The sequence below is a fragment of the Sceloporus undulatus genome, chromosome 1 (genome assembly GCF_019175285.1).
Source record: "Sceloporus undulatus isolate JIND9_A2432 ecotype Alabama chromosome 1, SceUnd_v1.1, whole genome shotgun sequence".
Classification (NCBI taxonomy): Eukaryota; Metazoa; Chordata; class Lepidosauria; order Squamata; family Phrynosomatidae; genus Sceloporus; species Sceloporus undulatus.
Genome location: NC_056522.1, coordinates 49,380,701 through 49,392,987, shown reverse-complemented (window position 1 = coordinate 49,392,987; position 12,287 = coordinate 49,380,701). Strand labels below are relative to the sequence as shown.

Genomic DNA, 12,287 nt, shown 5'->3' with positions numbered 1-12,287 from the left:
CTCATTGTGGTGATGTCAGTCTGTACTAGCACATTACATCCTGTAGCTTTCTGGAAAGGGTGTTTGCCTAAAACCTTGTGAAAAGGAAATGGAAATTGTGCAGGGTATGCTTGCCTGTTTGCCAACTTGTTTCTTACCTTGTGATACACACTTTATTTCCTGCAGAATATATGGTATATTTTAGACAATGAAACTGAATGAACTGAAGTTAAAGGGAACATTTTTTGTTCAGTTCAACTCAACAAAATATTAATGAATTGCTAGTCATGCCCATATTATGTAGGAAACAAATTTCATTTCTGATGTGACACTAGAGTCTGCTTTCTGATCTCCCTCATATTTTTTACTTGGTACATTAAAGCATTGTTGACTTGCACCATTCAGGCCTACCACCGGGTTGTTAGTATCAGGTAGTTGACGGTACCTTGAGGTACAAGGAGAATTAACTGCTAGACTTGCATCTGATTCAAAATGCAGCCAACTGCAGCCACTCAAGTCTACAGGTTCTCTTGGTGCTGGAACCTTGTTAGCTGTGGTTAGCATCCTCTATTTTAGTACTATTTTTGTTGACCCTTAGTGCCTCTGCCATCATAGCATCATCTGGAATAGTGCTGAGTTGGGCTCCATATCTATTGCAGGAAGTTAATAGGCAAATGGATGAACCAGGGTCTTTTTGCTGCTGCATTCATCTAATTCCATCAATGCAATGGGAGGAGGAGAGTGCTGCTGTTGAAAAATACATTGAGGGAAGATACCACTACCGTAGGGATTACTGGGAAGAGGTATCATGGGACCCATAAAACTTGACACTGGTGGTGAAACTGATAAATGACTCTTCTGAATATTTGTGATACCATATAAGTTGATCTAACTTGCTCTTCACTTGGACAGTGAATAGTTGAAGGTTAATTTGGACCTTGTCTTATTATTGCACAGAACCTAGCCTCTTGGAATCCTTCAAATCCTGAATGCCTCCTGCTTGTTGTAAAAGAACTTGTGCAGCAGTATCACCAGTTCCAATGTGGCAGACTACGTGAGAGTTCTCGTCTCATGTTTGAATATCAAACATTACTTGAGGAACCGCAATATGGAGAGAACATGGAAATTTACGCAGGGAAAAAGAACAACTGGGTATGTGTACTATCATAATAATGCAAGATTTAGATAGAGAATATTTCCCCATAGTAATTGTAGCTATTGCTCTGGAAAATCCTTTTGTTAGATTTCTAGTTCTTAAAATAAATGTAACACCCCTAACTTGCCCTTCTTTTCTTCACTGCCACTTTTGTTCATCAGCTACATTACTTCACTTGAACCTGATTTCTGGGTAAACAACTAGTTCTGGAACTGTTTTGTGGAGCTAAGGGCCAAACCAGCCCATTCCCTATAAATTCAAAATAAAAGAAAGTATTAAGATTCTGCCAAGTAAGACATAAACTTTTGTTAACTGATCATAATTATTCTAATACTTAATTTTAGTTTAAAACTTAGCAACTGAAGGTGCCAGTGACAAATCCAACCTTCTCCTATGGATGGCTGTGTATTACAGCTGTGCAGCATTCATCAACCTGGGTGCCTCTCTGTGTATTTGGTCTATATTCCCTATCAGACCTAGGCCAATATAGCTAACAGGGATAATGAAAATTGTAGTTTCTGAAGTCTGGAATGATCCAGATGGAGACTAGAGTCTTTCAGGGCATTTCTGAAGCAAGTAATAACAAGGTACTGTAAGAATGATCTTGCTGCATCTAAACAATGACATTAGAAGGGAGTACTTTCCATATGTGATTTCATACACTGGGGTGATTGCATTGAGAAAATATAGCCACAACATTTAGTAGGAATTGGCATTTCAGTAATGCTAATATAAATGGATCAGTTTTAGTAATATTAATTTTTCTTTCAGTGTTTGCAGCTATCAGCTGGAAATAAATAGTACAAAGAAGACAAATGCAGCAAATTAGTTTAATCTGTTGCTGCAGAATAATAACCAGTAATGATGAATGCAGCATGGAGATTTCAGCATAGTCTAATCTAGTCATTGGTTCCTATCTGTGTAGCTTTTCAGTAAAATATTCCAGTCCTATAATTTTAACAGGCAGTCTTTAAAGTTTTACTTTGTGAACAAAATTTGCTCAGTTTCAAATTGTGACGGGAGTGTTCACTTAATTATTAGAAAACCACTACTCTAAGGAGTGATCTTATAAAAGTTTTAGTGTAGAATCCTAATTGCTGCTGTTTCCACACAGGGCTGTTATTTATTATAGGTCTCTATTTGTATTTGTTTACAGACAGGTGAATTCTCAGCTCGGTTCCTTCTAAAATTGCCAGTAGACTTCAGCAACATCCCCACTTACCTCCTCAAGGTAAAGTAAACTATTATAATGATGACTAACATATTCTGTGGGAGAATCTTAATTGATAAGGCATTCAGTGGTCAAATACTTCCTAATATCTCCAGGAAGAAAACACAGAAATCATAAAAAGAACAACAGAGGCAGCATGAGTTCTAAAAACAGATAATTAATTGTTTAAAAAGTTTAACTGATTTCTTTGTGGCAAAAACTGCAACTACAGTGACATTGGTTTCTTCATAGAATCACAGAATTGTAATAGTGATGATTTCACTAAGTTTATAACATAATTAATCATCAGCCACACCTTAAAATTTTGATTGCTACTCTATTCTGTATTACTGGCTCATCTCTACTACCTACTTTGGCACACCTACTTGTGCAAGAAATGAAGTTAATTTAATTAGCAACAAAAGCAAACTTTCGTTTAAAATTTACAAATGGGCCTTCGGTAGTTTTCAACATGACATTTAATATCCAAATAGACTTAAAATGAGAAAAGTCTGGTTAAGACATTGCAGTTTCGTCAGTAAGTTATCAAGCCAACTGAGGAGGAGGTGCACATAAGAACTTTCCTGTGGTTGCTAATATTACTGAACAGGAGCCAAATAAATTATATCTTGTTCAGTTTATTCTTAAGGACTTGAAATACACACACACATGCACACATGCACATACAGAATTTAGATAATTATCAGGCTCCTCCTTGGCAGCTATGCAAAGCAGAATGAAAAATTGGGCTTAATATGAAAGAAGAGAAAAAAATGTAGCCCTTTCCCCTGCGTACCTACTCTTATGATGCTTTTTTGTGAGCATGCGTCCTAAATGTGGGAAGAAGAGTGCCTCTGCAGTGGTGGTGTACTGGTTATGGTGCATCAGTTCCAGCGCCTCCTGACTTTTTCATAATGGTCTCTTGGGTTCCCTATGTTGATCTTTTATTTATCCAAGCCTTTAAAATAATTTTCTTTTTAGTCCGACATTTAAAAAAATCAATTTTTATAAATATATATTGAACTTTTAATTGTGTCCTTATCAGTTTTCATTTCATACACAATTGTTTTATTTAAGTGGCTTCTAAAATCTTCACTCACTGCAGACTAGGAACTATATCTAGGGCTGGACTGTTACAAGAGTGGAAGCCAGCCTAAGGCTGTGTGTGCATGCGCTCAATCTTTCCTCCCCACTCCAGTCCCCTGAGAACCCCACAAATCTGTGAAGGGCTGGAGGATCCTCCAAAGCATGTTTTTGGCATGACAGAAGGTTGTAAGAGGAGGAGCAGAAATCCCAAAGCTAAAATGATTGTCACATTATTGAAAGGCAAACTGGAAGGCATAGATGTCAAAGATACATTATGTCATAAGATTTAGATAATGAAAGGACAAAGAAGTTTTTTTGAAGCCAGCATGATCAGTTTTTTTCTGTATGATGTAGATTTTTTGTGCTTAATCTAAGCCCACTGAATTCAGTGTCACATATTTCTGGTTAGACATAAATAGGAATGTGTCATTAAAATGTACCTTCAGAATGAAGGAAATAAACAAGTATTTTAGCCAAAACATTTCTTCACATTCCTATGAATTCAGTGTGTTAAATGTGATTGCACACTAACTATGGCGCGGTACAGACCTCCCAAAAAGGGAGGCCTTCCGGCACCTGTTTTTCCTCTTCAGGGAAGCCGTAGCCACCAAACCTCGCGGCTTACCTGCAGAGGAAAAAGAGCTTGCAAAAAGTGGGGTTTTTTTACCTGGCAGCGGCGACTTACTGATACCACACAGCGCTTACGTAACAATGGCAGCGCCCCTGTATACAGGATGTTGCCATTGTTACTCCCTCATCACATGCAAGGGTTATGGGGCGTGTGGGCACTCCGCCCCCAGGCAACCCTAGCACATGACGAGGGCGTCACAAAAGGCCCATCTGTACTGGGCCTATGTTACCAAATGAATGATGTGTGTGGGAGTGAGTATTTTCAGAGATAAGGTGTATGTTATGGTCCTGAAAAGCTTTTGTTCCAAGGCGGAAAGGAGGCTATGAATTAATTTTAAGACACTTTTATATAAGTCCAGGCTACTGTTGCCATCATTGCCTTCCATTTTGTAGATTCTAATTTTTTTATAAATAATAAAACTTTTATTTATATCCCACTTTTCTGTTACAAGGCAATCAAAGAGGCTCACAACATATTAAAATCCTCATTTACAAAATTATGTCCCAAATTCCCCCCCTTAAAACAGGATGAAATATGTACAATTAAAATATCTATTAAAAGCACAATTAAAAACACAATAAAAATATAACAGGACAGAGCGGTGGGCTAATCCATGATATGGGGGGCAGTCATTCTGTGGCCGGGCACTTTATTCAGGAAAAGCCTGCCGGAAGAGCTCCGTCTTGACAGCTTTTTTAAAGCTGTCTAAGCTGGCAATTTGACGGATCTCGTCCGGCCGGCCGTTCCATAGTTTGGGAGCAATTGCAGAGAAGGCCCTCTGGGAGGTAGCAGTTAGTCTGGTTTTTAAAGGCTGCAATAGATTCCTCCCAGAGGACCTGAGGGTGTGGGGCAGATTATAAGGAAGCAGGCGATCCCTCAAATAGGTTGGACCCAAGCCATGTGGGGCTTTAAAGGTTATAACCAACACCTTGTACTGTGCCCAGAAACTAATAGGCAGCCAGTGAAGAGATTTTAAGATGGGTGTAATTCAGTCAGTCCTAGTTTTTCCAGTGACCAGCCTGGCTGCCATATTTTGCACTAGTTGAAGTTTCCGGACTAGGCACAAGGGTAGCCCCATGTAGAGCGCGTTACAGAAATCAAGTCGTGAGGTTACCAGTGAATGTACAACAGTTTCTAGGTTCTTACTTCCAGGAAAGGGCGCAGCTGGCGTATCAGCCGAAGCTGATAGCAGGCACTCCTGATTGTCGCATTCACCTGATTTCGCATGTGAAGCGACGGGTCTAGGAGCACCCCCAGACTGTGAACACAGTCCTTTGTGGAGAGTGTGACCCCATCTAGGACTGGGCAAAAGAATTTGATGTGGGCTTAAGAAAAGAGTTTTATTACATTATTCATTTACAATATTTAGGATCCAACAATGTAAAGGACTTTGAAAAATGTGTGCTTTTCCTGTTCTATTGCTTCTGAATTCTATTTATAAAATAAGAACTACTGTAATTGCCGAGAAGTGATTGGAACCATGCTGTCTATATCCAGCCCAAAGGAATATATGTTCCCTTATCAAATAAGTTATGCTTTCATGATTGTTTGAAATGAATACCCAGAAGTGCAATAAAATTTTAAGATTTTTTTCTGCCTGAAATTAAATACATGATTTACTATTTGATTTACTGTAACTGTTAAATAACTGAGGCTTTATATATATTGACAATTTTAAGAGTCACCACTTTAATACCTTGCAACATTATTGCCAAAGAACCATTTCCTCTTTGGTTTGGTTTATGGTAAGTTGAAATCTGTAAGTTAATGTTCACTGGTTTGGATCAGCTCCTAGAAGCTTTTAAATCTATTTCCTGTGACATCCAACAATCCTTGACAAAAGTTAGTGAGATGGGAAAGAGCTAGTGAGATGTGTTAGGGTCAGTTAGGATTTATATGTTTAAAAAAGTAACCTTTAACTTAGGTTGAGCTTTTGTTTAATAAATTATTTTGTTCCCAGTTGCCTTTAGGAATGTGACAGTAATGTTATTAGAGTGGTTGAATTCAGATGCACACAGTGTCTTTGGTGGTAGGATCAAAGTGTTGAGATTATAAGAATAAAGTCATTTAGAAACCACAGAGATAAGAAAAGGCCTCCACATTTGTAGGCACTGGTAGCACAGAAGGATGTCTTTACAGAGATCCATTTTTGAAAAGCCATTGTTTGGATGGCTGGAGAAGCAATCCACACACATGGGTGCCTCTTCCTCAAAATCAAAAGAGGTATTGTCATCAAAGAAATGTAATACCTTTTGCAACTGGGACAATATTTTTGTGGAGGCAGGTGTTCATGTGTTTAGACTGCTCTTTCAGTCATCCAAGAATGATAATTCCTGTAGTGCTCTAAGACTAGTCCTTCATATTGTAAATGTCTAACCTATTAGTACTGGACACCTGTGGTATTAATACTGTGAGGCACCACAGAAGCCAAGAGTCTTTGTAATAGAATATCTTGAGAGCTTGAATTCAACAGTACAGAATAAGACGTACTGCTTGACCCAGGTATAATGGAAAAATATTAATTCATTTAGATTTGGGTTTTTTATTTTATTAAAATTGATTTTTATGAAAGGGAATATTAGCTACACCAGAACAAATATATATCTGATTAATAAATATGAAGAAATAGATGGAAGTCTGTTGATCTTAAACATGTTTATCTGTTTAAACATAACTATAGGCAGAGTGCACTTATCATTTGAGATAATAGGCTTTTGTTTTTTAATCTCATGTGTGGTCTGGCTATATATATATATATATTTCTTCTTCGTGGTCTCTGCGAATCATACAAATGGGTTGTACTGCGCCTGCGCAGTGCCTTCGGAAACTTCTGGAATCACTAGGCAAAGTACTCTTTGCAACATGTTGAAACTTTTTGGCGGTAGCTCCGCCCATCCCTTATAAAGCCCCTGCCTTCCCGCTCTTTCCCCAGTTCCTTTTTTTCCGCCGCGTTTGCTGCTTAGGGAACTTCGCTGTTGGAAAATCTCAGTTTGGAATCACGTTTGACCGCGGACCGTTATCTGACCACTCTTTGCTTGACCGTTATTGACCATTTGGACTTGGACTCTGGACTGTGTTTTTTGCTCGCTCCTTCTGATTTGGCAATCTTCCCGGACCGGCATTGACCTCGGACTGTCTGACTGTGTTTCTGCTCGCTCCTTCTGATTTGGTAATCTTCCCGGACCGGCATTGACCTCGGACTGTCTGACTACGAGTTGTGAGTGGACCATGCCATCAGTTCCCTTTAAGAAATGTTCTGTTTGCGGGGGTAAGATTCCCGGCCAAGACCCCCACTCGGCTTGCCTTCTTTGTCTGGGCGAGACGCATGTTCCTGCATCCTGTGCCCTGTGCAAATCCTTAACCCCTCAGGCCAGGAAAAATAGGGAGACTAGATTGAAGGCCGCTATTTATTCCAAGGTTTTCACCGCGGGCGCTATGTCTTCCCTACCGGCTCCCTCCACGGCCGCAAACCCGTTACCAACGGTGCCTGAGACTCCGGCCCAACTTACTCCCGCCGAGCCTGATAGAGCTGGGGATGTTGCTCCCACCTCGTCATCCGCTCCTCGAGCTTCCCTGGATGCCCCGGTCACCGAGGTCCCGCTGGAAGGCGCACCTCGATCCTCTAAGAAGGATAAACAGGACAAGCGCAAAAAGAGCTCAAAGGAGGGCCGCGTTTCAGACAAGGATTCGAGCTCCCATAAGGGTTCTGCCTCGAAATCCTCTGCCTCTCAGGCCTCCACCACCAAGGCCTTAAAGTCTCCAGACCCGGCCAAGGCCCAGGCCACCGTGCCACTGGCGCCTTCGGCTTCAAAGAGGTCCCGTGCGAGGTCCCCGGACGGAGGACACTCGGCCGCCAAGCGCCACCGTTCTGAAAAACGGGATACAGACGGGTCCAGACATAAGGAGACTCCCCGAGAGCCATCGGATGCCGATCGGAGGCCTTCAGATCCTCGCTCCGCGGCTAGAGCCCTCCAGACAACCGGGGCCGTCGACACTCGTCCCGGGCGCCAAAGCACTCCTCCATCTGGATCTCGGCCCCTCTCGACGTTCCGTCATGCTCCAGAGGACATTATTGTAGACCTTTCTGAGCCGGCGTCACCTGCCAGCCCGAGAGAGGACAGGCGATCCCCCACCCCGATGCCCGAGTCGATGGTCCACCGGGCCTTAGTGCATCGTGCCGCTTCGCCATCTCCTCCGCGCCCCTCCGAGGCCGACTATTTCTACGATGAGGTGACGGACACCTACTACATGGCTGTTCCTCGCGACTCCATCAAGTCCCACTCCAGGCCACCTGCTGAGAGACCTAGACCACGTGCATCCTCTAGGCCATCCCGCGCGCCTAGCCGCGTTTCGGTAGCCACTGATCTGGAGGTCGTTGATCTGGAGTCAAGACAGGAGACATCCTCTCAGGCTCACTACCGCCCTGGAGACGACTCGGATGCCTCTTCTGAAGACAACTATCGGCCTTCCAATCAGGAGTTCGCCCAACCGGGTGCAGTGTCCCCCTCGGACGACGTACGCACATTTGCCGAGCATGTGATCAAGATGGGGAACGCTCTCGATATTCAGTTCGCCCAGACAGAAGACGAGGCCTCTGATCCAATTGAGAGGAGGATTCATGGCAAGCTCCCCACTCCACCTGCCATCCCTCTGCTCCCTTCATTGGAGAAGCTAGCCAGACGCTCATGGGCAGCCCCAGCATCGACAGCTGCTAGTAACAGGAAGATTGAATCCCTGTACAGAGTGGCTCCGCGCCCAACATGGCTACTTGAACATCCGCGCCAGAACTCGGCCATCGTGGAGGGCTCCCAGCGCGCCTCCACTCCTAAAGCTTCCTTGATGCCGTCGGACAGAGAGGCTAAGAAAATCGACGCCCTCGCTAAAAAGGCCTACTTCTCTTCGGCCCTGGGGATGAGAGTAGCCAATTACAACGCGTGTATGGGCGCATACATACAATGGCTCATGGAGAAGATCTCCCCTCTCATTCCTGACCTTCCCGACGACTCCCAAGGCATCCTCTCAGAGGTCCGAGACGAGGCTCATTCAATTGGCAGCTGGATCATCACATCGGCAAGACATTCCACTGACTGTGCCGCGAAATCCATGTCAGCAGCCATCGCCTTGCGGAGACATGCATGGTTGAGGTCCTCCGACTTAAACCAAAATGCTCGCTCCACAATCGAGGACATGTCCTTCGATGAAGATGGCCTCTTCCACCGCGAAACGGACGAGAAGTTAAACTTCAAGTATAGGATGAGGACTGCGGCCAAGAAACACGGTATGTCGTCCTCTCCTCAGACTTCTTCCCGTAAGCGCTTTACGGGCATCCGCCAGTGGTATGGTCAGGGCCAGAGGCCCTACCAGCAGGACCGCCCATTCCAGCGTCAGGACCAGTCCAGACAGCGCTACCCCTCCCAATCCTCTTCTTCTTCGGGACGTCGTTCTGGCTCCAAGTACAAGAAAGGCTACAGGAGGCAGGATCCCGAACAAAATAAGAAGAGGAACTGAGGGGACGCCGCGTACTCCGTCACCCCTTCCCCTCCTGTTTTCCTAGATAGACTGAGGCCTTTTTCCACCGTCTGGGCCTCGATTTCCACCGATTCCTGGGCACTTACCATCGTCCGTAGGGGTTACGCCCTTGAATTCGAAGAACTCCCACCAACTGGAGTTTTCCTTTCCACCCTCCCCTCGGACACCCTTCTCGACGAAGTACGCACCCTCTTAGCAAAGGGCGCTATCTCACCGATAGACGCCGTGGACTTTCCTAGATGTTTCTTCTCCCGCTATTTTACAGTCCCCAAGGCCGATGGGGGCATCAGACCCATACTAGACTTAAGAGCCCTTAACGCCTATCTTTCCTACAGGCGTTTTCGTATGGTAACGCTTGCCTCTATTTTACCTTTATTGCACCAGGGCCTGTGGTTTGCGACGATCGACCTAAAGGATGCCTACTTCCACGTCAGCATCCGCGAGAGCCACCGCAGGTTCTTGGCCTTTGCCATCGGGACCAACGCCTACAAGTACAACGTCCTTCCCTTCGGTCTGTCCACAGCCCCTCGAGTTTTCACCAAGTGCATGGCACCTGTAGTATCCCATCTACATCGCCGGGGCATCAGAGTCTTCCCGTACCTGGACGACTGGTTGCTGGTGGCGCCATCGGACCAAGAGCTCAGCCGTCACATTGCCGAAACCTTAGAGCTCCTGCAAAGTCTGGGACTGGTCGTGAACCTCGAGAAGTCTCAACTACTGCCCTCCAGAATCATAAGGTTCGTCGGCTCGACCCTCGACTCAAACACTTGTGTCGCATCCTTGCCCTCCGACCGTTTTCTAACTCTCGCCCGAGCCATCGGAAGATGTGTCGGCCGAAGAAGAATAGTTGCCAGGGACGTCCAGGTAGCCCTAGGACATATGGCGTCAACCACATTCGTAACACCGTGGGCAAGACTCCGGTCCCGACCTCTCCAGTCCTGGTTTCTTTCTGTCTTCGACCCAGAGACGGACCACCCGTCACGTCACCTCACGATCCCGAGACCAGTCGCTCGCTCCCTCCGCTGGTGGCTCGACTCCCGGAACGTTTGCGCCGGCATGCCTTTTTCTCAACCCCAGCCCGAGGTTGTGCTGACCACCGACGCATCAGAGGACGGATGGGGAGCCCACACCACGGACTTGTGGGCCAAAGGACAGTGGTCCCAGGACGAAAAGAGGCTTCACATCAATGCCCTGGAGCTACTGGCGGTACAGAAGGCTCTAAGGGTCTTCGAATCCTCTCTATCCGACAAGGTGGTTCAGCTCAGGACAGACAACACCACCGTCATGTATTACCTGAACAAACAGGGAGGAACCAGATCTCGTACACTACTCAACATCACACTCGAGGTCTGGGATTGGTGCATAGACCGGAACATCCTACTTCAAGCAGTGCACCTGCCGGGTGTCCAGAACGACCTGGCGGACCTTCTCAGCAGGTCTCCGTCCCAATGCCACGAGTGGAGACTCCACCCCGATACGGTGCTCGACCTCTTCAGTCGGTGGGGAACCCCACAAGTAGACTTGTTCGCGACTGTCCACAACACCCATTGTCCCCAGTTCTGCTCCCGAACGCCGAACGAACAATCCCTCGGGGACGCGTTCGGGTTCCTCTGGTCGGGGGTTATGCTGTACGCGTTTCCCCCCTTTCCACTGATCACCAGGACAGTCTCCAAAATGACATCGGATGCCTCGGATGCCATCCTGATCACTCCGTGGTGGCCGGGACAGCCTTGGTTCCCCTGTCTCCTCCACCTATCCCAGACCAACTTCCTCCGGATCGAACACAGACCGGATCTCCTCACGGTTCAAGAGGGTCGGGTTCGACACCCGGACATCGACACCCTGCCCCTGGTAGCGTGGAGGATCCATCCCTAGTACGGCTACCGTCTCCCGTGCGCAGAGTCATTCTGGCCGCCCACAAGCCAGCTACTCAGAAGTCCTATGCTTTGAAATGGAACAGGTTCACCAGGTTCCTAGCCAGCAGGCAACTGTCTCCAACTCAAGTCACGACACCGGTGGTCCTGGACTTTTTGATGTCTTTGATTGACTCAGGCCTTTCTCTCACCTCCGTCAAGTGTTACTTGTCGGCCATTTGTTCTTCCTTTCAGTTTAATGGCAAGCCTTCCTTTTTCAAGGACCCCTTGGTAAAGAGTTTTCTAAAGGGATGCAGCAACCTCCATCCGCAGGCATCTCTACCACCCCCGGCCTGGAGCCTTGATGCGGTGCTACGATCACTACAGTCCAAACCGTTCGAGCCCTTGGCCACCACGGACATCAGGCTGCTAACTTGGAAAACAGTGTTTCTGGTGGCCATCACCTCTGCCCGCCGTGCGGGCGAGCTCTGTGCCTTGCGTCGAGACCAACCATACCTCATTTTCCACCTGGACAAGGTAGTTCTTAGAACAGACATTACCTTTTTGCCTAAGGTTGTTTCTGTGTTCCACATGTGCCAAGACATTGTTCTCCCGACGCTGGCCCCAAACCCAACCACCGATGCCGAGCGAGCTCTGCACACCTTGGACGTTCGTAGGGCCCTGGCTTTCTACCTCGACAGGACTAGAGACTCTAGCCGCTCCGAAAGACTGTTCCAGTGCTATTCGGAGTCCAAAAAAGGACTGCCTGTGTCGGCTCAGAGACTCTCCAAGTGGGTTTCTAACACTATTTGTTTATCTTATGAACTGTTGGGTAAACCCTTG

General features: G+C 46.0%; 1 protein-coding gene across 3 annotated transcripts in view; it reads left to right on the top strand.

Annotated features, from left to right (window-relative positions):
• Window positions 1–12,287, top strand: part of BABAM2 (BRISC and BRCA1 A complex member 2) — a 171,811-nt gene that overhangs the window by 27,815 nt on the left and 131,709 nt on the right. For all 3 annotated transcript variants that reach the window (XM_042477082.1, XM_042477091.1, XM_042477074.1), the window contains exons 5-6: window positions 937–1,131; window positions 2,292–2,366. In XM_042477082.1, the coding sequence (XP_042333016.1) occupies window positions 937–1,131; window positions 2,292–2,366 (270 nt within the window). The remainder of the gene's footprint in view (window positions 1–936; window positions 1,132–2,291; window positions 2,367–12,287) is intronic.